Source organism: Ranitomeya imitator, chromosome 1, assembly GCF_032444005.1.
Source record: "Ranitomeya imitator isolate aRanImi1 chromosome 1, aRanImi1.pri, whole genome shotgun sequence".
NCBI lineage: Eukaryota > Metazoa > Chordata > Amphibia > Anura > Dendrobatidae > Ranitomeya > Ranitomeya imitator.
The window spans coordinates 636,770,257-636,797,883 of NC_091282.1; the positions used below are offsets into that span (position 1 = coordinate 636,770,257).

General features: G+C 43.2%; 1 protein-coding gene across 1 annotated transcript; it reads left to right on the top strand.

Annotated features, from left to right (window-relative positions):
• The first annotated feature begins 4,236 nt into the window (after nucleotides 1–4,236).
• CTSS (cathepsin S) lies at nucleotides 4,237–27,627 on the top strand. The gene is made up of 8 exons (XM_069727122.1): nucleotides 4,237–4,483; nucleotides 21,639–21,768; nucleotides 22,096–22,218; nucleotides 23,911–24,072; nucleotides 24,261–24,485; nucleotides 25,185–25,350; nucleotides 25,577–25,679; nucleotides 26,897–27,627. The coding sequence occupies exons 2-8, from the start codon at nucleotides 21,640–21,642 to the stop codon at nucleotides 26,994–26,996; spliced, it is 1,008 nt and encodes a 335-aa protein (XP_069583223.1). The 5' UTR covers nucleotides 4,237–4,483; nucleotide 21,639; the 3' UTR covers nucleotides 26,997–27,627.

The window sequence follows — 27,627 nt, forward strand, 5'->3', positions numbered from 1 at the left end:
CAGCATGTGACTAAAGGTACCTTCACACATAACGATATTGTTAACGATATCGTTGCTATTTGTGACGTAGCAACGATATCGTTAATGAAATCGTTATGTGTGACAGCGAACAACGATCAGGCCCCTGCTGGGAGATCGTTGGTTGCTGAACAAAGTCCAGAACTTTATTTCGTCGCTGGACTCCCTGGAGACATCGCTGGATCGGCGTGTGTGACACCGATCCAGCGATGTCTTCACTGGTAACCAGTGTAAACATCGGGTAACTAAGCGCAGGGCCGCGCTTAGTAACCCGATGTTTACCCTGGTTACCATGCTAAAAGTAAAAAAAAACAAACAGTACATACTTACCTACCGCTGTCTGTCCTCCAGCGCTGCGCTCTGCTCTCCTCCTGCACTGGCTGTGAGCCGGAAAGCAGAGCGGTGACGCCACCACTCTGCTTTCCGGCTCACAGACAGTACAGGAGGAGAGCAGAGAAGCAGAGCGCAGCGCTGGAGGACAGACGGCTGTAGGTAAGTATGTACTGTTTGTTTTTTTTTTACTTTTAGCATGGTAACCAGGGTAAACATCGGGTTACTAAGCGCGGCCCTGCGCTTAGTAACCCGATGTTTACCCTGGTTACCGGCATCGTTGGTCGCTGGAGAGCGGTCTGTGTGACAGCTCTCCAGCGACCAAACAGCGACGCTGCAGCGATCCGGATTGTTGTCGGTATCGCTGCAGCGTCGCTAAATGTGAAGGGGCCTTTAAATATGAGTGTCTGAGCAATGGGTCTGAATACTTATGAAAATATGATATTTCAGTTTTTCTTTTTTAATAAATATGCAAAAATGTCTACATTTCTATTTTTTTTCAGTGAAGATGGGGTGCAGAGTGTACATTAATGAGGAAAAAATGAACTTTTTTTAATTTACCAAATGGCTGCAATGAAACAAAGAGTGAAACATTTAAAGGGGTCTGAACACTTTCCGTACTGACTATAGGCATCAATATATGGCACTGTCATACTCAACTCTTCTGGATCCAGGTTAAGGTGCTGGATCGTCCAATATGGGTCCAGCTGAAATAGTAGCAGCTTTGTACTCTGTGACAATCCCAACTCTCCTCTAATGCTGACCAGTTCTCCTTTAGTTTATGTGAAAAAAAACAGTTCTGGGCTACTCTGCCATATTGCTTTTCAGCTCTGTTGGCAGACCTAGCTCTGCTATATTACTGGGTAACTCTGCTATATCATTGGCCAATTCCTCTGGACTCTGTGGCAGACATAGCTCTGCTAATTTACTGGACAACAGTGCTATATCATTGGCCTGTTTTGCTGGACTCTGTGGTAGACCTAGCTCTGCTCCATGACTATGCAACTCTGCTATATCATTGGCCAGTTCTGCTGGACTCTGCAAAAGACCTAGCTCTGCTAAATTACTGGGCAAATCTGCTACATCGCTGTCCAGTTCTGCTGGACTCTGTGGCAACCTAGCTCTACTACATCACTGGGCAACTCTGGTTTTTTTTTTGGCCAGGTCTGTCTTTGACGAACCCACTTCTGCTTTACTGCTTGCGAGTACTGCATTGGACTTTGTGTCAGGCCTAGCTCTGCATTATAGCTGGACAACCCCGCCATATCACTATGACAGATCTGCCTTGCATTCAGTGACATACCCAGCTCTGTTTTATTGCTGGGAAACTGTGCTTTTCTGCTGGAAAATTCTACTTTGGCCTCTATGACAAATCTATCCCTGCTTTATCTCTGGACAACTCTGCTATACTGCTGTGCCAATTCTGTCCTGGACTCTGTGACAAACCAAGCTCCACTACATTGCTGGGCCAGTTCTGTGACAATAGGCTATTCTGTCTTGGGTATATTGTTGTGTTTCTTTGCAGTAAATATAATTATTGCACAATGACACTAATCTATATATTTTTTGAGGATGTGCTGCTCAGCCTGACTACTGAGTATGGCCACAGCATTTTGTGTCATGTACGTAACCCCACTGACTTCCTGTTGCACTATTATGGTTCTGTGGGAACTTGCCTTTAGGGGAGACACAAGACTCTTGAGTGGCCTGATATTCTATCTCCTAATATTTGATATTGTCCTTACATTCAATATCATATAGTAATTACACAGCCTCCAATGGTGTTCAGTTTCATGCTGCCTTACACTCTTTTGTTAACTACTGGCAATGGTATAAGTCAGTCAAAATCAGTTCAGACATCTAGTAAATATTTAACTCCTTCCAGACCGCCTATTGTGAATAGACGAGTATTTTATGTTCACAGTTAAAGGGTCACTCCCCGAATCATTATGTGGGCTTGGTTCTCTGTACATACAGAATAAATTATATGTGCCAAAACAACCCATTTATAAATCTTCAATGGATTGCAGCAATCACCCCAATAATGATCACCCCTTCCCAATGTTCTCTTTACCTTACATCATCCAGTAGTTGTAATGATATTGGTCAAGCATGCTCAGATGCACCGAATGACCCTGTCTAATGCATGGTATGACTGCCGGGTTGCAGTACAGTTCAGCCATGTTATGCTGAAGATTGCACTAAAAGCAACTGCACCTATGACCCTGCCTAATAAAACATCGGACAGCCGGAATGTAAACAAGGCTAAGTTAGGTTGTTCCGATGATCTCACCGATACCAGCTACAGATGCATGTATTGACCTTGTCTAATAATCCAAGTAACAGATTGACTGCAGAACGGTTCATCTATGCAAAAGATAGCATTGTAGATAGTACTGATACAAGTTCCAGATGCACCTAATGACCTTGTCTAATAAAACATCTGATAGCCGGGTTGTAGTACAAGTCAGGTCTGCTATGCTAAAGATAGCACTGATACTTGCTGCATATGCACGGTATGACTGCCGGGTGACAGTATAGTTCAGCCATGTTATGCTGAAGATTGCACTGAAAGCATATGCACGTAATGACCCTGTCTATTAAAACATCTGACAGGTTGTAAGTAGATGCATTTAATGTTCTGTCTAATAAAACATCTGACAGCCGGGATGTAGTACAAGACAACTCTGCTATGCTGCAGATGCATTTAATGTTCTGTCTAATAAAACATCTAACTGCAGGGTTTTAGTACAGGTCAGCTCTGCTATGCTTAAGATCCCACTGATACCTGCTCTGGATACATGCAATGACACTGTCTTATAAAAACATCTGATAGCCGGGTTGTAAGCACAGCTGAACTATGCCTAAACTCGCACTGATACCAGCTGCAGAGCCACCCAATGACCCTAATTCATAAAAAAAAAGCAGATGCACTCGTGACCCTATCTTATTAAACATACCCAGGCCCACGCACTGCATACTTCTTGTCTTGACTGTCATATCGTTGCCTTGCACTTCACCGCTCAGCTATGCTATACTCAGCTCAGCTACAATCGCAGGAGAGATCACGATCATTCTCCGAAGATCTCCATGAACCAACAATGAAAAGTGAATATTGGTCAAATAATTTTGAATGTAGTGACTGAGACTCACCATCAATGGTCGTCTCATCCGTAACAATAAATAATGGCCATGATGAGATCCCTCTATCTTTATCAGGAGAGCAGATGGAGGGGCCTGCAGTTCTCAGGAGAAGCAGGGTGCTGCTGGGAAATGTAGTTTTAGCAGATAAGACTATGATGCTGTATGCACAGAAGGGCAGGAAGAAATGAAAAAAGCTGCAAAGGTAAAAAAAGAAACTTTATGCTAGGCCGCCAGGCCGGTACTGTAAATTATTAATATTCATGGTAGATACTGTGGTTTGTATAAGAGAATGACATTTTTGGGAATAACCCTTTTACCGCAAGTTGTACTTAGTAAAAATATTCAGTTGCTGGTCATAAAACACAATGCTTAATTCCTTCATGCCTCGGCACTTTTTTATGACCTCATTTGGTGGCTTGTAGTTTTTATTGATATTAGACCAACGGTTGTTATTGCAATCAGTGGAGAAGATGCGGCAACTGAAAAACGCGATTCTGTAGTTTGTATTTTTTTTACATCAACGACGCGCAGTTTATTTGAAATCTGCAAGAAATAAATCTGCATAGGAGCTGTATACACTAAACGGAATGAGTTTTTTTTAATCTAGACATTTTGCTCCATTTTATATTTTATTTGAGGTGTATTGGGGAATTAAACAATTGCACGTTCTCTGGATTGTCTCCGCCTAGGGGGCAGGAATGTGTGTTTCCCCGTACGTAACTCCATATCAGATGTTTGTCTTTCTGTTCCAAGCTGCAACTTCTGAATGGGAGGAGAAATATGAGAAGAGGAAATAACAGAAATGGAAATGGTGATTGGAGAAGAGGTAGATGACATAAATGAAAGTGAAATCGTGCGATCATTGCACCAAGTTCCTCTTCCTCGTTCACTGAGAAGAAGTGTTCAACCCATAAATTACCGACCACTTATTCTCCCCGGTCTCCTTCTCGGCAGGTGAAGGTGGCGGATCGTAGCTGCTGATTGTTGTAAGGTAAGTTCCCAGCGCAGGACGCACTATCTGATCTGCATGTACCCTGCAGATAAATACGGTTTGTTGTTCTCTGTTATCAGCCATTTAACCTAGATAAATACAGGCAACCTGTAATGTCAGATAGTGAGAAGTCCAGAAAGATCTAGAAATATATTTAGAATTGAGAGTCCTCAGTGGTTGATACCTTTTAATGGCTAGCTGAAAAGATGGTAACAAATTGCAAGCTTTCGAGACTACACAGGTCTCTTCACCAGGCATGGAATATCACAAAATCGGAAAAATCACATATTTATACATAAGAGGACACAGGAATAATGCATTATAATGCCCTGTTGGGTATAAATATGTGATTCATCCGATTTTGTGATAGTCTATGCCTGATGAAGAGACTTGAGTAGCCTTGAAAGCTGCAATTTGTTACCATCTTTTCAGTTAGCCATTAAAGGGTATCAGCCACAGAGGACTCTGAAAGCTTAATGTTTTTCTATCTACTGGCTAACACGGTATAAAGATATGTAGATTTCCTGTAGAAATATGTACTGTAGTTAAGTGTGTGGAAGATAGATACTAGATAGATATTAGATAGATAGATAGATAGATAGATAGATAGATAGATAGATAGATAGATAGATAGATAGATAGATAGATAGATCATAGAAATCATTTGACTGGACACAAAATCGACATGTGCAATCAATATTATTGAACGCCAACAGTGGTAGAGTTGTGAATAATATGATTGGGTGAGTCATTAGATTAAAATGCAGAGCGCCCTGGATGAAGCAGCCCCAGCTATACACAGAAAGACCCATCACAGACTACGGCAATCCTGGAACACGCTGCTAATCTGTTTTCTCCAGCGCTGCTCAAGGTGTGCTGAGAGTCTCTGGTGAAAACCACTTTCAGCAGAAGACTTCATCCACTATAAGTTCATGCTCAAAACTTATAACTCTGCTCTCATCTGGCCAAACAAGTCTACTTCACCACCTTCATCACATCGCTAGCCAACTATCAACAAATACTCTTCAAAACCCTCCACTCCCTTCTGAGCCCTAAAGTACGGGCCCCAATCACCAACCTCAGCGCTTATGATCTGGCCACTTATTTCCTACACAAAAATCAATCACATCCATCAGGACATTTTTAAACAGTCCCCTCAGAGCCTGCATCCCTTTCTCACATGTACCTCAAATTCATTTTCCATTTTCGAGCCTGTCACAGAAGAAGTCACCAGGCTCCATGCTTCTTCTCGCCCTACAACCTGCATCAGTGACCCTATTCCCTCACATCTCCTCCAGTCCCTTTCCCTGGCTGTCACGACTATCCTAACTAAAATATTTAACCTCTCCTTTTCTTCCGGTATCTTTTTTACCTCATTTAAACACGTTATCATAACCACTTTACTTTAAAAAAAACTCCCAACCAGAACTGTGCTGCTAAGTATAGACCAGTCTCTAATCTTCCCTTCATCTCTAAACTCCTGGAACACTTGGTCCACTCCCGTCTAATCCGCTATCTCTCAGATAACTCTCTTCTGGACCCTTTAAAATCTGGTTTCCGCGCTGTACACTCTACTGAAACCACCCTCACTAAATTCTCTAATGATCTACTAACAGCTAAATCTAATGGTCACTACTCCATGCTGATCCTACTGGATCTCTGCAGCATTCGACTCTGTGGATCACCAGCTTCTCCTCACTATGCTCCGCTCTATCGGGCTCAAGGACACCGTTCTCTCCTGGTTCTCCTCCCACCTCTCTGATCGCTCCCTTACTGTATCTTTTGCCGGCTCATCATTCTCCCATCTTCCCCTGTTGGGATTCCTCAAGGATCAGTCCTAGGCCCCCTCCTCTTCTCCTTGTATACTGCCCCTATTGGACACACAATCAGTAGATTTGGTTTCTGGTACCATCTCTGTTTTGATTACACCAACTATACACATCATCGCAACCCCTCACACTTAAACCCCCACCACCCTGCTTCCCCTCTCTGGGGCACTTTGGAATGGCCGCTCTGTCTGCAACAAGCTCCACATGGTCCATGATCTCTTCACTTCCAGCAACCTTTTCTTCCTGGCCCTCACTGAGACCTGGCTGACGCCCCCTGACACGGCCTCGCCTGCAGCACTGAGTTACGGTGGCCTCCAATTTACCCACACTCCTCGCTCTGGCAACAGACATGGTGGAGGAGTGGGTATCCTTCTTTCTAAAAACTGCTCCTTCAACCCTATCCAACCCCCACCCTCCCTTATCCTCACTTCTTTTGAGGTTCACTCTGTCCGTATTTACGCTCCCTCCAATCTCCAAATGGCTGTCATATACCGACCACCTGGCTCAGCCACTGCCTTCATCGACCAATTCTCCACCTGGCTCCTTCACTTTCTCTCTGCCGACATCCCCACCATCATCATGGGCGACTTTAATATCCCTACTGACACCCACCAGCCAGCAGCCTCCAAACTACTGGCCCTTACTTCATCCTTTGGACTCACCCAGTGGTCCTCCACAGCTACCCACACAGATGGACATACACTAGACCTCATCTTCATCCGCCTCTGTTCCTTATCTAAGCTCACAACTTCTCCTTTCCCCCTATCTAACCACCATCTACTCACCTTCTCATCCTTGTCCTCCTCACCTGCCCCCTAGGTCCAGCCATTACCACATCCTCGCAGAATCCTCGCAAACCTAGACATTCACAGACTCTCAGACTCTCTCCTACCCCTGTCCTCCATATCTTCACTCCATGACACGGACAGTGCCACTGCTTTCTACAACACCACCCTCACATCAGCCATAGACTCAGTCACCCCTCTCATGCATGGCGAAGTGCGACAAACCAATAGGCAACCCTGGCATAACAATCTCACAAAAAACTTCGACAAGCATCCAGGGTCACGGAGTGGCGTTGGAAGAAAACACACCTGCCAGATGACTTCACTGCTTTCAAACAAGCTACACTTGACTTCAAATCAGCCCTCACCTCTGTTAATCAGACCTATTTCACTAACCTTGTATCTTCACTATCCTACAACCCAAAACAACTGTTCAGCACATTTAACTCTCTCCTCCACCCACCACTGCCACCTCCAACTCTCTTCATCTCTTCCGAGGACTTTGCCACCTACTTCAAAAACAAGATCAACCAAACAAGGCAAACCTTTACTTGTCCACCACCCCAACCACTCCATATACCAGACCTCTGCCCTTCCCTAATAACCTTCCTCTCCAACATCACTGAAGGAGAGCTTACTTTCCAAATCACACCTCACCACCTGTGCACTTGACCCCATCCCTTCCCACCTGCTCCCCAACCTCACTAACACGCTCATTCCAGCCCTAACCCATCTCTTCAACCTATCGCTCTCTTCTGGTACCTTCCCCTCTGCCTTCAAACATGCCAACATCACACCCTCCTCAAAAAAGCTAACCTTGACCCAACTGCTATGCCCAGCTATCGCCCCATATCACTGCTCCCGTTTGCTTCAAAACTTCTTGAGCAGCATGTCCATGATCAACTTTCCTCCCACCTCTCATCTAACTCTCTCCTTGACAACCTCCAATCTGGCTTCCGCCCCCACCACTCCACCGAAACTGCCCTGACAAAAATTACTAATGACTTAGTCACAGCCAAAGCTAACAGACAGTTCTCCATCCTCCTCCTTCTTGACCTGTCCTCTGCTTTCGACACAGTCGATCACTGCCTACTGCTACAGATTCTTTCTTCCCTTGGCATCAAAGACCTTGCCCTGTCCTGGATTGCCTCATACCTATCCAACCGCACATTTAGCGTTTCCCACTCCCACACTACCTCCTCATCCCGCCCTCTCTCTGTTGGAGTCCCTCAAGGCTCTGTCCTAGGGCCCCTACTTGTTTCTATCTATACCCTTGGCCTAGGACAACTCATAAAGTCCCATGGCTTCCAGTACCACCTGTATGCAGACGACACTCAGATCTACCTCTCTGGCCCAGATGTCACCTCCCTGCTGTCCAGAATCCCAAAGTGTCTATCAGCCATATCCTCCTTCTTCACCTCTCGCTTCCTAAAACTCAATGTAGACAAAACCAAATTCTTCATCTTTCCCCCATCTCACGTATCCCCCCTACCCGATCTATCTATTATGGTAAACGGCATCACGCTCTCTTCCGCACCTTAAATCCGCTGCCTCGGGGTAACTATCGACTCTGCCCTGTCCTTCAAACCTCACGTCCAAGCTCTTGCCACCTCCTGTCGCCTCCAACTCAAAAATCTTGCCAGAATCTGTTCCTTCCTCAGCCCACAATCTACCAAAACTCTTGTGCATGCTCTCATCTCCCGCCTCAATTACTGCAACACCCTCCTCTGTGGCCTCCCAGCTAACTCTCTTGCACCACTGCATTCTGTCCTCAACTCTGCTGCCTAGCTAATCCACCTCTCTCCTCGCTACTCCCCTGCTTCTCCCCTCTGCAAATCCCTCCACTGGCTCCCAATTCCCCAACGAATCCAGTTCAAACTACTAACACTGATCTACAAAGCCATCGACAACCTGTCCCCTCCCTATATCTCTGAACTAATCTCCCAAAATCTTCCCTCACGTAATCTTCGATCCTCCCAAGACCTCCTACTCTCCTCCACACTTATTCATTCCTCACACAACCACCTCCAAGATTTCTCCCGAATATCCCCCATCCTCTGGAATTCCATGCCTCAACACGTCCGATTATCCACCACCCTCGGATCCTTCAGCCGGAAACCTGAAAACCCATCTCTTCAGGAAAGCCTACAGCCTACAATAACCATGCCGCCGCCAGAGCCGCCACCTCACTGCCGCCAGAGCCGCTGCCAGAGCCGCCGCCAGACCCCCTACCTTCTTCCCCACTATCCCATAGAATATAAGTCCGCAAGGACAGGGTCCTCTCCCCTCTGTACCAGTCTGTCAATGTAAACCTGTTTACTGTAAACGATATCTATAACCCTGTATGTAACCCCTTTCTCAGGTACAGCACCATGGAGTTAATGGTGCTATATAAATAATAATAATAATAAGAATCATCTCCTGACATCACCACTGCATTACTACAAAACACTTGTCAGCTGTCCCTAACATTATGTCTTCCCTCTATCTGATACCGAGTCTCTCCAAAACTGAACGTCTTGTGTTTACTTCCTCTTGTAACATACCTATGCCCAATATTGCCATTACCTTGGGTGGTTCAACCATCACTCACAAGAGGCATTCTTACTGTCTGGGGGTTATATTGAACAGAGAACTTTCCTTTATTCACTATATACAATCACTCACTGGCTCCTGTCACCTGCATCTTAAAACATCTCCAGAATTCAACCGTTTCCCACCTTTCAAATTGCAAAACTCTTACTGTAGCTCTTATTCATTATCGTCTGGACTACTGTATCTCTCTTCTGATTGCTCTCCCTCTAACCCATCGTGAATGCGGCAGCCAGTGTTGTATTTCTGTCCAGCTGCTTCATAGATGCCTCCACCTTGTGCCAGTCATTACACTGGTTGCCCATCCACTACAGAATACAATATAAATTAATCACTCACCCACAAAGCCCTCCACAGTTCTACACCGCCCTACATCTCATCATCCATCTGTTTATATCACCCTACCCGTCCCCTCCGTTCCATAACTGATCTAAGACTAACATCCTCCATAATCCAAACCTTGCACCTCCGTCTCCAAGACTTCTCTTGTGCTGTGAGAGTGTTCTGGAATGCACTACCCCAGACGATCTTTGCCTGTAGGACATTATTGCAAGAGAGCTTGGCTGAGTAGATTACACAAGAAGGAAAACACACAGCAAGTCAGCAGGATCTAGGAGCAACATGGCAGATGTGACAACCTACATGGTTAGCTGCAGCATGTGCTACATGTTCACAGATCGACCAGAAGAAGAATCCAATTTCACCTGTCAGAAGTGTAGACTAGTGGCCCTTTTAGAAGAAAAGGTGCGGGGTCTGGAAGAAAGAATAGCAACTTTGAAACTCATCAAAGAGAATGAAGACTTTCTAGACAGAACAGAAGCATCTCTACTGGTCACAGAAGGTGCAAAAAGTGTCAGAGAACCTCCAAAAGCAGATGAGTGGAAGCATGTGACCAAAAGAAGCAAGAAGACCATGGAGAAATCACCAACCACACAACTGAAGAACCGATATCAAATCTTTGTAGAGGATGAAGATGGCACACCTAAGAATGAAGCAATACCAGCAAGCAAAAAAGAAAAGGGCACACAGCAACAAGTGACAGCAAAAAGTACAGCCAAGAAGCAACGAAGAGTGGTGGTGGTGGGAGACTCACTACTGAGAGCCACCGAAGCAGCCATCTGCAGACCGGACATAACTGCAAGAGAAGTATGCTGCCTTCCAGGTGCGATGATCAAGGATGTGACCGATAGGATACCAAAGCTCTTCAGCTCCAAGGACGTCCACCCATTTCTTCTGATACATGTTGGCACCAATGACACGGCAAGGAAGGACCTACCGACAATCTGCAAGGACTTTGAAGAGTTGGGGAAGAAAGTAAAGGAACTGGATGCACAGGTAGTTTTTTCTTCTATCCTTCCAGTAGACGGGCATGGCACCAGGAGATGGAACAGGATCCTTGATGCAAACAACTGGCTAAGACGATGGTGCAGACAACAAGGATTTGGATTCCTGGACCACGGTGTGAATTACTGGTATGATGGACTCCTCGCCAGAGACGGACTACACCTCAACAAACCTGGGAAACACACATTCGCCAGAAGACTCGCTACACTCATCAGGAGGGCGTTAAACTAGAAGAAGAGGGGACGGGAAGAAAAACATTAGTCTCGAACAAAGACGACCCAGGAAAACATACTCAGAAGGGAGGTAAGAACATTTCTAAAACAATCCACAGTGAGGAGATTGGAACAAAACAAAATCCTCTAAACTGCATGCTCGCAAACGCCAGAAGCCTGACAAACAAGATGGAAGAACTAAAAGCAGAAATATCTACAGGTAACTTTGACATAGTGGGAATAACCGAGACATGGTTAGATGAAAGCTATGACTGGGCAGTTAACTTACAGGGTTACAGTCTGTTTAGAAAGGATCGTAAAAATCGGAGAGGAGGAGGGGTTTGTCTCTATGTAAAGTCTTGTCTAAAGTCCACTTTAAGGGAGGATATTAGCGAAGGGAATGAGGATGTCGAGTCCATATGGGTTGAAATTCATGGAGGGAAAAATGGTAACAAAATTCTCATTGGGGTCTGTTACAAACCCCCAAATATAACAGAAAGCATGGAAAGTCTACTTCTAAAGCAGATAGATGAAGCTGCAACCCATAATGAGGTCCTGGTTATGGGGGACTTTAACTACCAGGATATTAACTGGGAAACAGAAACCTGTGAAACCCATAAAGGCAACAGGTTTCTGCTAATAACCAAGAAAAATTATCTTTCACAATTGGTGCAGAATCCAACCAGAGGAGCAGCACTTTTAGACCTAATACTATCTAATAGACCTGACAGAATAACAAATCTGCAGGTGGTTGGGCATTTAGGAAATAGCGACCACAATATTGTGCAGTTTCACCTGTCTTTCACTAGGGGGACTTGTCAGGGAGTCACAAAAACATTGAACTTTAGGAAGGCAAAGTTTGAACAGCTTAGAGATGCCCTTAATCTGGTAGACTGGGACAATATCCTCAGAAATGAGAATACAGATAATAAATGGGAAATGTTTAAGAACATCCTAAATAGGCAGTGTAAGCGGTTTATACCTTGTGGGAATAAAAGGACTAGAAATAGGAAAAACCCAATGTGGCTAAACAAAGAAGTAAGACAGGCAATTAACAGTAAAAAGAAAGCATTTGCACTACTAAAGCAGGATGGCACCATTGAAGCTCTAAAAAACTATAGGGAGAAAAATACTTTATCTAAAAAACTAATTAAAGCTGCCAAAAAGGAAACAGAGAAGCACATTGCTAAGGAGAGTAAAACTAATCCCAAACTGTTCTTCAACTATATCAATAGTAAAAGAATAAAAACTGAAAATGTAGGCCCCTTAAAAAATAGTGAGGAAAGAATGGTTGTAGATGACGAGGAAAAAGCTAACATATTAAACACCTTCTTCTCCACGGTATTCACGGTGGAAAATGAAATGCTAGGTGAAATCCCAAGAAACAATGAAAACCCTATATTAAGGGTCACCAATCTAACCCAAGAAGAGGTGCGAAACCGGCTAAATAAGATTAAAATAGATAAATCTCCGGGTCCGGATGGCATACACCCACGAGTACTAAGAGAACTAAGTAATGTAATAGATAAACCATTATTTCTTATTTTTAGTGACTCTATAGCGACAGGGTCTGTTCCGCAGGACTGGCGCATAGCAAATGTGGTGCCAATATTCAAAAAGGGCTCTAAAAGTGAACCTGGAAATTATAGGCCAGTAAGTCTAACCTCTATTGTTGGTAAAATATTTGAAGGGTTTCTGAGGGATGTTATTCTGGATTATCTCAATGAGAATAACTGTTTAACTCCATATCAGCATGGGTTTATGAGAAATCGCTCCTGTCAAACCAATCTAATCAGTTTTTATGAAGAGGTAAGCTATAGACTGGACCACGGTGAGTCATTGGACGTGGTATATCTCGATTTTTCCAAAGCGTTTGATACCGTGCCGCACAAGAGGTTGGTACACAAAATGAGAATGCTTGGTCTGGGGGAAAATGTGTGTAAATGGGTTAGTAACTGGCTTAGTGATAGAAAGCAGAGGGTGGTTATAAATGGTATAGTCTCTAACTGGGTCGCTGTGACCAGTGGGGTACCGCAGGGGTCAGTATTGGGACCTGTTCTCTTCAACATATTCATTAATGATCTGGTAGAAGGTTTACACAGTAAAATATCGATATTTGCAGATGATACAAAACTATGTAAAGCAGTTAATACAAGAGAAGATAGTATTCTGCTACAGATGGATCTGGATAAGTTGGAAACTTGGGCTGAAAGGTGGCAGATGAGGTTTAACAATGATAAATGTAAGGTTATACACATGGGAAGAGGGAATCAATATCACCATTACACACTGAACGGGAAACCACTGGGTAAATCTGACAGGGAGAAGGACTTGGGGATCCTAGTTAATGATAAACTTACCTGGAGCAGCCAGTGCCAGGCAGCAGCTGCCAAGGCAAACAGGATCATGGGGTGCATTAAAAGAGGTCTGGATACACATGATGAGAGCATTATACTGCCTCTGTACAAATCCCTAGTTAGACCGCACATGGAGTACTGTGTCCAGTTTTGGGCACCGGTGCTCAGGAAGGATATAATGGAACTAGAGAGAGTACAAAGGAGGGCAACAAAATTAATAAAGGGGATGGGAGAACTGCAATACCCAGATAGATTAGCGAAATTAGGATTATTTAGTCTAGAAAAAAGACGACTGAGGGGCGATCTAATAACCATGTATAAGTATATAAGGGGACAATACAAATATCTCGCTGAGGATCTGTTTATACCAAGGAAGGTGACGGGCACAAGGGGGCATTCTTTGCGTCTGGAGGAGAGAAGGTTTTTCCACCAACATAGAAGAGGATTCTTTACTGTTAGGGCAGTGAGAATCTGGAATTGCTTGCCTGAGGAGGTGGTGATGGCGAACTCAGTCGAGGGGTTCAAGAGAGGCCTGGATGTCTTCCTGGAGCAGAACAATATTGTATCATACAATTATTAGGTTCTGTAGAAGGACGTAGATCTGGGTATTTATTATGATGGAATATAGGCTGAACTGGATGGACAAATGTCTTTTTTCGGCCTTACTAACTATGTTACTATGTTACTATGTTACTATGATCCAACTGATACCTAACCCCTATGTTTCAAAGTACATCTCTTAGAGAGACCTATCACTTCAACTCACATACCTAACTCCTCCCTGTTCCCCATAAAATGTCAATCATAACCTGCTCCCTCCTATTCATATGTCTCCACACCCGCCATGCCCCCAATAGCACATGGTAACTGCACTCAGATCCTGGCTATTGACCGAATCCTGCAGCTTTATATGAAAACCCTTATTATGATGGCCGGAACGACACGTTCTACCTATTGCATCCCCCCTATTCCTTATGGAGTGTAGTTTGCAAGCAGCAGGACCCTCACTCCACCTGTAACTGGTGAAATATGTGTTACCTTGTATTGTCTTTATTGTCTGTACACGTCCCTGCTTATTGTACAGTGCTGCGAAATATGTTGGCGCTATAGAAATACAATTATTATTATAGATACATACATAATGGTGCTGTATAAACCAGCATGATTAATACATAGCAACCAGATGCATTATGACAGCCATAACGTTTCTTGAGAACTGCCCCTAGACTCCATCAGAGGCCTCTCACCCAGCCAAACCTGTTCTCCTGCTTTGTACTGTTAAGGGAAACACAATTGGAAGATGGAATGTCTAGTTTGGCTTTCACCCAAGTTATTGGCAAGACTCTAAAAAGGCTTTATAGTGACTTCTAGGATTACTACTTGCAATAGGGGGCAGTAGAGTTTCCGTCCTCTTCCTCTGTGAAGAGGATCTTTCTATGCAGAGCACCCACCAAAATATGCAGCCACCTGTCTATTCACAGAGGCCAAATGACGGAAGACGAAGACTTCTAATAAGGACCCTCATGTAGGAAGGAAGCGCCCTGCACATTGTGGCTGCAGAACAATAGTGGTACGGCTGCAGTCCTTGTTGGGGCCCAGGTGCTTCAGGTTACCTCTCAGATCACCACTGGGGCACTCTACCTTTTGCTCTACTTTTAGGAATTATGGAACTGAACCAACAGCTCATAAACACCAGATTATTTTCAATAATACTACATGACGTTTCTGATAATCATAAGTCGGGGACTTCTAGCTTACTACAGACGAGTTTGACAACTTTGGTGGGGGAAAAAAGTATTTAGTCAGCTACCAGTTGTGCATGTTCTCTCACTTAAAAAGATGAGAGAGGCCTGTAATAGACATCATAGGTAGACCACAACTATGAGAGTCAAAATGAGAAAAATCCAGAAAATCACCTTGTCTGATTTGGCAAGATTTATTTTGCAAATTATGGTGGAAAATAAGTATTTGGTCATGAACAAAAGTTTATCTCAATATTTTATTATATATCCTTTGTTGGCAATGACAGATTTCAAATGTTTTCTGTAAGTCTTCACAAGGTTGGCACACACTGTTGGTAGTATATTGGCGCATTCCTCCATGCAGATCTCCTCTATAGCAGTGATGTTTTGGGCCTGTCGCTGGGCAACATGAACTTTCAATTCCCTTCAAAGATTTTCTATGGGGTTTAGATCTGCAGACTGACTAGGCCACTACAGGACCTTCATATGCTTCTTACGAAGCCACTCCTTCGTTGCCCTGGCGGCGTTCTTGGGATCATTATCATGCTGAAAGACCCATCCACGTTTCATCTTCAATGCCCTTGCTGATGGAAGGAGGTTTGCACTCAAAATCTCATGCTACATGGCACCATTCATTCTTTTATGTACACAGATCAATCGTCCTGGTCCCTTTGCAGAAAAACAGCCCCAAAGCATGATGTTGCCTCTCCCATGCTTCACAGTAGGTATGGTGTTCTTTGGATGCAACTCAGCATTCTGTCTGCGCCAAACACGAAGAGTTTTGTTTCTACCAAACAGTTCTACTTTGGTTTCATTAGACCATACAATATTCTCCCAATACTCTTCTGGATAATCCAAATGCTCTATAGCAAACTCAGATGGGCCTGGACATGTACTGGCTTAAGCATGGGGACACATCTGGCACTGCAGGATCTGAGTCCCTGGCGGCGTAGTGTGTTACTGATGATAGCCTTTGTTACTGGTGGTCCCAGCTCTATACAGGTCATTCACTGGTTCATTGATTTTTGCTCACCGTTCTTGTGATCATTTTGTCCCCGCAGGGTGAGATCTTGCATAGAGCCCCAGATTGAGGGAGATTATCAGTGGTCTTGTATGTCTTCCATTTTCTTATTATTGCTCCCATAGTTGATTTCATCGCACCAAGCTACTTGCCTATTGCAGATTCAGTCTTCTCCGCCTGGTGCAGTGCTACAATTTTGTTTCTGGTGTCCTTCGATAGCTCTTTTGTCTTCACCATCGTGGAGTTTGGAGTGTGACTGTTTGAGGTTGTCAACAGGTGTCATTTATACTGATAAGTTCAAACAGGAGCCATTACTACAGGTAATGAGTGGAGGACAGAGGAGCCTCTTAAAGAAGAAGTTACAGGTCTGTGAGAGCCAGAAATCTTGCATGTTTTTAGGTGACCAAATACTTATTTTCCACCATAATTTGCAAAATAAATGTTGCCAAATCAGACAAGGTGATTTTCTGGATTTGTTTTCTCATTTTGACTCTCATAGTTGTGGTCTACCTATGATGTCAATTACAGCCCTCTCTCATCTTTTTAAGTGGGAGAACTTGCACAATTGGTGGCTGACTAAATACTTTTTTCCCCACTGTCTGTGGCACGCACTGTTTATACTCTCGGGAAGTTTTTAGCCACTTCCCTCTTGCTAGCATTCCAGGTAAAAATTTAGTCAATTTCTTCAATTGCATGTGTAACAATTTGTAAATAAAGTTGTTGTATTTCCTATTGTTTTGGATTTGCTCTTCTTCCAATGATATTAACTATGCTGGTGTGTGTTATTTTTTAGACTGGTCTATGATCTCATATACATTTGTGTTTTTACATTTAAGAGGGAAATTACATTTTTGAAAATTGACTGACAATACTTTGTAGACCAAAACAAAAATATAGAGGAAAAATATTTCTAAAGCACATTATTTGCATAACTACATACTCATAATGAAACATACACACATGTGAATATAATTTGTCTTTTGACCCTACCATAGCCCTAACTAAAGCTCCAACCCTAGCTGTAAACTGAGCTCCAACTCTAGCTCTAACCCCAACTCCAATTCTAACCCTAGTTCTAACCTGAACCCTTACTCTAGCTCTAACCCTAGCCCTAACTCTAGCTCTAACCCTAGCTCAAACCTGAGCTCTAACTCTAGCCATAAATGTAACTATTACCCTAACTTCAGTTTCAACCTGAGCTCCAGCTCTAGCTCTAAGCCTCTAACCCTAGCTCCAGTTCTAACCCTGGCAACAACCTAAGCCCTTACTCTAGCTCTAACCCTAGCCCTAACTCTAGTCTAACCCTAGTTCCAACCTGAACTTCAACTCTAGCTCTAACCCTAGCTCCATTTCTAACCCTGGCAACAACCTAAGCCTTTACTCTAGCTGTAACCCTAGCCCTAGCCCTAACTCTAGTTCTAACCTAAACTTCAGTTCTAACCCTAGCTCCAACCTGAGCTCCAATTTGAGCTCTAACCCTAGCTCCAGTTCTAACCCTGGCAACAACCCAATCCCTTACTCTAGCTCTAACCCTAACTCTAGCTCTAACCCTAGCTCCAGTTCTAACCCTGGCAACAACGTAAGCCCTTACTCTAGCTCTAACCCTAGCTCTAACTCTAGCTCTAACCCTAACTCCAGTTCTAACCCTGGCAACAACCTAAGCCCTTACTCTAGCTCTAACCCCTAGCCCCACCTCTAGCTCTAACCCTAGCTCCAGTTCTAACCCTAGTTCTTAACTGAACCCTTACTCAAGCTCTAACCCTAGCCCTAACTCTAGCTCTAACCCTAGCTCAAACCTGAGCTCTAACTCTAGCCATAACTGTAACTATTACCCTAATTTTAGTTCCAACCTGAGCTCCAGCTCTAGCTCTAACCCTAGCTCCAGTTCTAACCCTGGCAACAACCTAAGTCCTTACTCTAGCTCTAACCCTAGCCCTAACTCTAGCTCTAACCCTAGCTCAAACCTGAGCTCTAACTCTAGCCATAACTGTAACTATTACCCTAACTTTAGTTCCAACCTGAGCTCTAACCCTAGCTCTAGCTCTAACCCTAGCTCCAGTTCTAACCATGGCAACAACCTAAGCCCTTACTCTAGCTCTAACCCTAGCCCTAACTCTAGTCTAACCCTAGTTCCAACCTGAACTTCAACTCTAGCTCTAACCCTAGCTCCATTTCTAACCCTGGCAACAACCTAAGCCTTTACTCTAGCTGTAACCCTAGCCCTAGCCCTAACTCTAGTTCTAACCTAAACTTCAGTTCTAACCCTAGCTCCAACCTGAGCTCCAATTTGAGCTCTAACCCTAGCTCCAGTTCTAACCCTGGCAACAACCCAATCCCTTACTCTAGCTCTAACCCTAACTCTAGCTCTAACCCTAGCTCCAGTTCTAACCCTGGCAACAACGTAAGCCCTTACTCTAGCTCTAACCCTAGCTCTAACTCTAGCTCTAACCCTAACTCCAATTCTAACCCTGGCAACAACCTAAGCCCTTACTCTAGCTCTAACCCCTAGCCCCACCTCTAGCTCTAACCCTAGCTCCAGTTCTAACCCTAGTTCTTAACTGAACCCTTACTCAAGCTCTAACCCTAGCCCTAACTCTAGCTCTAACCCTAGCTCAAACCTGAGCTCTAACTCTAGCCATAACTGTAACTATTACCCTAACTTTAGTTCCAACCTGAGCTCCAGCTCTAGCTCTAACCCTAGCTCCAGTTCTAACCCTGGCAACAACCTAAGCCCTTACTCTAGCTCTAACCCTAGCCCTAACTCTAGTCTAACCCTAGTTCCAACCTGAACTTCAACTCTAGCTCTAACCCTAGCTCCATTTCTAACCCTGGCAACAACCTAAGCCTTTACTCTAGCTGTAACCCTAGCCCTAGCCCTAACTCTAGTTCTAACCTAAACTTCAGTTCTAACCCTAGCTCCAACCTGAGCTCCAATTTGAGCTCTAACCCTAGCTCCAGTTCTAACCCTGGCAACAACCCAATCCCTTACTCTAGCTCTAACCCTAACTCTAGCTCTAACCCTAGCTCCAGTTCTAACCCTGGCAACAACGTAAGCCCTTACTCTAGCTCTAACCCTAGCTCTAACTCTAGCTCTAACCCTAACTCCAGTTCTAACCCTGGCAACAACCTAAGCCCTTACTCTAGCTCTAACCCCTAGCCCCACCTCTAGCTCTAACCCTAGCTCCAGTTCTAACCCTAGTTCTTAACTGAACCCTTACTCAAGCTCTAACCCTAGCCCTAACTCTAGCTCTAACCCTAGCTCAAACCTGAGCTCTAACTCTAGCCATAACTGTAACTACTACCCTAACTTTAGTTCCAACCTGAGCTCCAGCTCTAGCTCTAACCCTAGCTCCAGTTCTAACCCTGGCAACAACCTAAGCCCTTACTCTAGCTCTAACCCTAGCCCTAACTCTAGCTCTAACCCTAGCTCAAACCTGAGCTCTAACTCTAGCCATAACTGTAACTATTACCCTAACTTTAGTTCCAACCTGAGCTCTAACCCTAGCTCTAGCTCTAACCCTAGCTCCAGTTCTAACCATGGCAACAACCTAAGCCCTTACTCTAGCTCTAACCCTAGCCCTAACTCTAGTTCTAACCCTAGTTCCAACCTGAGCTTCAGCTCTAGCTCTAACCTTAGCTCCAGTTCTAATCCTAGCTACAACCTAAGCCCATAGTCTAGCTCTAACTTTAGCCCTAACTCTAGTTCTAACCCTAGCTCTTACCTGATCTCCAATTCGAGCTCTAACCCCAGCCCTAACTGTAGCTATTACCCTAATTCCAGTTGCAACCATAGATCCAACCTGAGCTCCAACTCTAGCTCTAACCCTAGCTCCAGTTCTAACCCTGGCAACAACCTAAGCCTTTACTCTAGCTGTAACCCTAGCCCTAACTCTAGTTCTAACCTAAACTTCAGTTCTAACCCTAGCTCCAACCTGAGCTCCAATTCGAGCTCTAACCCTAGCTCCAGTTATAACCCTGGCAACAACCTAAGCCCTTACTCTAGCTCTAACCCTAGCCCTAACTCTAGCTCTAACCCTAGCTCCAGTTCTAACTCTGGCAACAACCTAAGCCCTTAATCTAGCTCTAACCCTAGCCCTAACTCTAGCTCTAACCCTAGGTCAAGTTCTAACCCTGGCAACAACCTAAGCTCTTACTCTAGCTCTAACCATAGCCCTAACTCTAGTTCTAACCCCAGCTCTAGCTCCAATCCTAGCTCCAACCTTGGCCTTAGTTGCAACCTTAGCCTTAACCCTGGATAGGGTTAGAAAAAGATTGCAAATTGAGGACAACTCTCAGCAATTCCCTCTCTCTCATATAATTTCAAGGAGTGGTAGATAGATGCAGGAGAGCACAGCTAGCTTCTTCCTTTTTCCCAGGGTGTGATCTCTGTTATAGGGTTACAAGCCTATCACAGGCTGCATCCATGCCCTGGGAGTAAGTCAACAACTGGGTCATGTAGATTTCAGTTCTGCTGGAAGTACATTTAAATGACTGCTTTAAAAGAGTCAAAGGGGCCATTAAGGGGTTAATAAAACTGTAGAAAATTCCACGTATTGATTGCATTCCTGCTGTGATGGAAAACTATAGAAATTGAGCTCCATTCAACGTTTTTGTTTATTTTTAAGTCACTTTTTTTGCTTTGTGGTGTTCGTTGACTTTTTGGAGGGGATGTGCTTCAAATTTGGCGCATGTGGTTTGTCAATTTTGTACAAATTAAAAAAAATAATCTTTATTCTTGTTCATTACATCTTGTTAGAGTAAAAATTTCCATGTTTCACTAAAATGTCTCAAAAAAAGTGTCAGGCGTGCATAAAATCCCTCTCGGAGGGAGAAACTGGAGCAGATTTTATTAGTGTTAGCTTGACTTATCGTCTTCGCATGGAAAACTTCTGCTTTTGTCAATCAAGTTGAGCAACATGAGGGAAGTAAATGCATCATCTGTTTGCACATTCAGCATTGCTTAAGATTTATACAGATATATTATCACAATACATAACCTTCCGTAAAACGTTGTGCTTATCTGCCGCAATTAGCCATTGCTTAGTAGTTAAAACTCCCTGCTGGTCAATGTTTTACATAAATGCAAAAAATTGGTCTGCAGCTGTCAGTAGAGGGAGAATGAAAAAAAAACGATCCCAGAAACAGCACCACTCTTGGCTACAGGCAGGGTCTGGTATTGCAGCTCAGACTCGCTCACATTTCTAAGGATGGAGATTCTTACATGATTGTTAGGACACTCTTCATACTGTACAAATGTCATTTCCTTATGACAGGATGAAGCCCCTAACGTGTGTCTTGTTGGCCGCCTTTGTGGCTGCGTCTGTGAATGCCTCCATTGACCCAGCGCTGGATAACCACTGGAAACTATGGAAATTTACATATAACAAAGAATATAATCAAGGTGTAAGTACAGCATTGACATATAATATACCTGTTATCACATACACTATATGGAGAAAAGTATTTGCCCCCTCCACATTTCACAATATGGGGCTTTTCTGACCTCCCATTCTACATCCTTAAACATTTACATAGAGTTGATCTCCAAAGAGTTCTGGAGTGTTCGATTATTTATACCCTTCATGAATATAGGCGACTATGGTTAAATGTAGGCATTTAATAAGCAAAAATACTCCTTGTGTCCGTCCAGCTTAATCCCACAGCTCAACAGTTCTTTGTTTTAGTGTGTGTTCTCCTGAGAATTACTAAAAAGTCTATATTTTTCTACAGCTAGAAGACATCACAAGGCGAATGATATGGGAGAAGAATTTAAAGTTTGTGACACTACATAACCTGGAACATGAGCTGGGAGTTCACTCATATACTGTGGGCATGAACCATCTAGCAGATATGGTAGGTATATGATGTTTATGTGGATAGCAGTCACTCAGCATGTTCTTTATATTACCGCCTTACCAGGACGGACTAAGGCAGAAACAAGCACAATCCTTATTTGAGCTCCGCACTGCTACTACTAAGTGGAGGAAGATTACAGCTGAGTGACCAGAAGCTCAAAATTCTCATGGCGACACTTTTTTTGTCATGAGTTTTTTTCTTTTCCTTTGCTGCTCTATCGTAGGAATAATCATTGTAAAGAGTAACCCAGGTTAATACTTGTGTTAATGAACAATGGAATCATCAAAAAGTACAAGGCTGATAATGCCATGCAGTGACCAAATACTACCACAATGACTGATTATTACCACCATATAGAGACAAATAAATTATTAAAACTGCCATATGCTAACACTGAAAAACTACCATACAGTGACTAATGCCACCATATAGTGACTAATGCCACCATATAGTGACTAAATAATGCCACCATATAGTGACCAAATGCCACCACATAGTGACGGAATAATGCCACCATATAGTGACAGAATAAATAATACCACCATATAGTGACGGAATAATATCACCATATAGTGATGGAATAATACCACCATATAGTGATAGAATAATACCACCATATAGTGACCGAATAATACCACCATATAGTGACCGAATAATACCACAATGTAATGTCCAAATAATACCACCATATAGTGTCCAAATAACACCACCATATAGTGAATGAATAATACCACCATATAGTGACCAAATAATACCACCATATAGTGACGGAATAATACCACAATATAGTGACCGAATAATGCCACCATATAGTGACCAAATATTACCACCATACAGTGACCGAATAATACCAGCATATACTGACCAAATAATACCACCATATAGTGAATAAATAATACCACAATAGAGCCCACTATATAATACCATTATGCAGCAGCAAAATAATGCTGTCATACAACGACAAGCAAGTACCACCATATAGCTACTAAGTACCACCGTACAGTGACCAATATACTCATCATGACTGATTACTACCATCATATAGGAACCACATAATGCCACCACGAATTAATAATGCTGCCATGTACTAACCATGTCATATTATACAATGACTGAATAATACCTCCATAGAGTGACTAATTAATACCACCATATACGACTAATATCACCAAAACACAAGTAAATACCACCATACAGAAAGAAAATACCACCACCATCCAGTGACCAAATCCCACCATGACTATAATAACCAAATAATATGACCAGCCAGTAAGTAAATAATTCCACCATATATTGACCAATAATATCACCATACAAAATTCCACCGAAGAATGACTTAATAGCACCAGGTAGTGACTAAATAATGTCACCACAGTTACCAAATAGTGTAATACTACCATACATTGTGCTAACAAATACACCAGTGAGGGAACAGTAGGACCTTAGAGCGAATAAATATCATCACACATTGACTTATTACAAAAATGACTGAATAATATAATCATACAGTTTTAAAATAATCCTATCATACATTCATTTAACGATAACGCCATAGCGTGATTGAATAATACCGTCATACAATTCAGTGAACACCATACTGAGTTCCCCCATCTTAAAGGAATCCTCCAGCCAAAGATTTTAGGAAAGTTAGATCATGGACGCCAGGTTGACCTTCTTTTATTTCCTTAGACCAGTGAGGAGGTAGATGCCCAGCTGACTGGTTTAATAGTGCCGCCTCCTGCCGACAGGAAGAGCTATCTCAACAGCAAGTGGAACATTACCAGCACCTCTGCATTGCCAGACTCTGTTGATTGGAGGGCTAAAGGATGTGTCACAGAGGTAAAAAACCAGGTAAGATTATGGGACATGATACCTCCTGATGATCTGTCCCCCATGCTTTATACTGCAGATTTGCCTATATAGATTTTTAAAGTAAAACATTATATCGTTGTCTGGTGTCATCAACATAGAAAATTGTGTATGTACTGTATATGTATCTATATCTATATGTGTGGGTGCTTTTTTTGCCCCCTTTGCAGGGTTCCTGCGGATCCTGCTGGGCATTCAGTGCAGTCGGTGCTTTGGAGGGACAGCTGAAATTGAAGACTGGAAAACTGGTTTCACTAAGTCCTCAGAATCTCGTGGATTGCTCCTCGAAGTATGGAAATCAAGGATGTAACGGGGGTTTTATGACTAGAGCCTTTCAATACGTCATAGATAACAATGGTATAGATTCCGACGCTTCGTACCCTTATCATGCCACGGTGAGTAGATGCCAATATGGAACTGAAAAATAGACAACAGAAAATGGTTCATGTGGGGAGTACATTTCTTACTAAGCTTTTTTCATCACGAAAAGTCTTTCTCCCCTAGCCTCGCCACACCTTTCCAGGCTGTACCCCCTTTGCAACCCCCTCGTTGGAGGATTCAACAAGAAACACTGTCCTCGAAATTCCCATAAGCCATAATTCCAATAACCACATGATATAAGGAACAACTCCCAAATATTTTAGAAATGTTTCCTAAAGTGAAGCCAAAAAGGGGACCTATGATCCGATTAAATCTGGTCAGTTTTTTTTTAAATTTTACTTCCGCCTCTTTCCAGAGCATTACGCTTTTTGTCTTTTTTAAATCCGCCGTTTGGTTCCAGAGATATGAGCCTTTTTATTCTGTTCTACTTTTATGGCTACTATAATCTCTGGAGGGTTGTCTCTAGCCTGTTCTGCATAATTGAGCCACGCCTACATAGTAAAGACCATAAAAAATAGCACTAGATAAAAAGGCTCATAACTCTGGAACAATATGGAGGATTTAAAAAAAAACAAAAAACAGAATACTCAGGGGAACATTGGTAATAAAATCAGAGGAAAAAAATTAACACTTTTGACCTTTTGATAGGTCGCCTTTAAGGTAGCGATAACTATCCCGGATGCGATATCTAATTGATTATAAATCCCTTTTAGGCTGGAAATTGCAATTATAACCCATCTACCAAAGCGGCTTCATGTGTTAAGTACACGGAGGTGAATCCGGGAACTGAAGACAATCTGAAGCAAGCTGTAGCCAATGTTGGTCCTGTATCTGTGGCAATCGATGCCAGGCATGCGTCTTTCTATCTGTATAAGAGTGGTAAGAGGCCGCTAAGTAATAGCTGGATTATTTTGCATGATTTTCTGCCTGGCACTGATTGTGGGGGCGCTCTTTCAGCATGACAGATCTCTCTAAGGCTATCATAGATCCGCGGCTTTGAGCGATCATTAGCCGCATGACCTGTGACTCGGCCAAAGTCGCCATGTAGCCCCATCCTAATTCACTACTGCAGAAAGACCTATACCAAACAATATTTCTTCTGTAGGTGTCTATGATGATCCGACTTGCACTCAAGATGTCAACCATGGAGTTCTGGCTGTGGGATATGGAAACCTTAATGGCAAAGACTATTGGCTTCTAAAAAACAGGTGAGGTCTGGTTTATAGAAGTATTTACTAAGACCATGCTGAGGAAGAATGAAACTCACCTCAAATAGGGGCAGCACCATGACCCCATTACAGAATCCTCACCACAAGGGAGGGAAAACAATATGTGGGTCTTAAAGGGGTCCTGTCACTTGCCATAAATATGTAATGATTTTGCCTGGTGTAAATTTCACTGTTCTCCTGAATCCGGTGCTGTTTTTCTTTTGCTCCGGCACCTGTTCGTTCCTTAGATATAGCCTCCTATACTCTGATTATAAGGCCGAGGTCACAACTGCGAGTTCAATGCAAGAAACTCACGCGAGTCTCTCTCATCAATTCCCGACACTTCTGCCAGCACTCGGGACCAGAGCATGTGGCTACATAGAAATACATGTAGCCGCACACTCTGGTCCCGAGTGTCGGCGGCAGTGGCGGGTATTGATGAGAGAGACTCGCGCGAGTTTCTCGCATTGAACTCGCAGTTGTGACCTCGGCCTGAACAGAAGGAATCTGATTAGTTGGTCTAATTAACTCTGACACCTTTGTTTGAATGAGGCCATTTTATAGCCTTACAGCCTTAGGGTATGTGCACACGTTGCGTATTCCATTGCGGATTTTTCCATGCGGATTCTGCAGAATCCCCAGGTAAAATGACCTGCGTTTTACCTGCAGATTGCCTGTGGGTTTTCTGCAGATTTTGTGCAGATTTTGTCCGGATTTCGCCTGCGTTTTTACACCTGTGGATTCCTATAATAGAATAGGTGTAAAACGCTGCGGAAAATAAACCGCTGCGTTTCCGGCAAGTATTTTCCGTAGCATGTGCCCTGCGGATTTGGTTTTCCATAGGTTTACATGGTACTGTACAACGCATGGAAAACTGCTGTGGATCCGCAGCCAAATCCGCAACGTGCACATACCCTTAGGCTTCAAGAATAAGAGGGATTGTACAAGATTAAAAAAAAACGTGACTGCTTTCTTACAAAAACAGCGACACCCCTGTCCACAGGTTGTCTGGTATTGCAGCTCAGAATGATGGAAATGAATAGGCTCATACATATTTCATTACCTAGAAAGAGAAAACAATGGACGAGACTCGTGCTGTTAGGGATCACATTACAGTCCGCAGAGGGAAAATTAACATAACAGAAATTACAAAGGCAAATGAGCTGGAATATAACGGCTAACCTGTATGTCTGTTTCCCACTTTATTTCTTTTCCAGCTGGGGAGAAAGCTACGGAGATAAAGGCTACGTGTACATGGCAAGGAACCGGGGGAACATGTGCGGCATTGCGGAATATCCTTGCTACCCCGAAATGTAAATCAGTCTTTATTAGCCATCAGATGTAGCTGGGGAGGTGCAGAAGCTTCGTAGTCAGACAATGTGTCATACTTCTTCTTCATTCTTGATCCAACCTTTGTGGAAATTATAAAAAGAGATTTGGATCTTTTAGAATATTTGCTATTTGCAATGATGCATTTGATCTTTTATAACTACTATCTCCATACTGCAAGTCCCGCCCCTAAATTGTTGGTCATTCCCACTTGTTTTGGGATTACCCTTTTTATGTAACTTTGAATAAGCCTCATCTACATTTTACTTCTACCTCAAAAGTGTGACCAGGTTGATTCCCAATACAGAGAAGGGCTGATTTGCCACCAATGGCAGCGTAGCATTCATTTCAGCAAAAAGCTGAGCTCTGATTGGTCGCATTGTGAATTCTTATAAATGAGGCTGCAGTGTGCTACCATTAATAAGAAATATCGTAGCCCTGAGGCATTATACCAGTGATGTCTGAGGATTGAACCGCACACAAAGCGGTCGAGATTTAATTTCTTTCTACCAATCAGAACTTTGCTGTAATGATAGACGTTCTAGCCTTTACATTCATCTCTGAACTTTACGTCATTATGTAACTTAGTGATGTTTTAATAAAAATTTATATGACTTGA

Coding starts and splice junctions, on each gene's coding strand:
- CTSS (XM_069727122.1), top strand. CDS start 21,640: ATGAAGCCCCTAACGTGTGTCTTGTTGGCCGCCTTTGTGGCTGCGTCT. Junction 24,073..24,260: donor TCACAGAGGTAAAAAACCAG/GTAAGATTATGG, acceptor CCCCCTTTGCAG/GGTTCCTGCGGATCCTGCTG. Junction 25,351..25,576: donor TTTCTATCTGTATAAGAGTG/GTAAGAGGCCGC, acceptor TTTCTTCTGTAG/GTGTCTATGATGATCCGACT.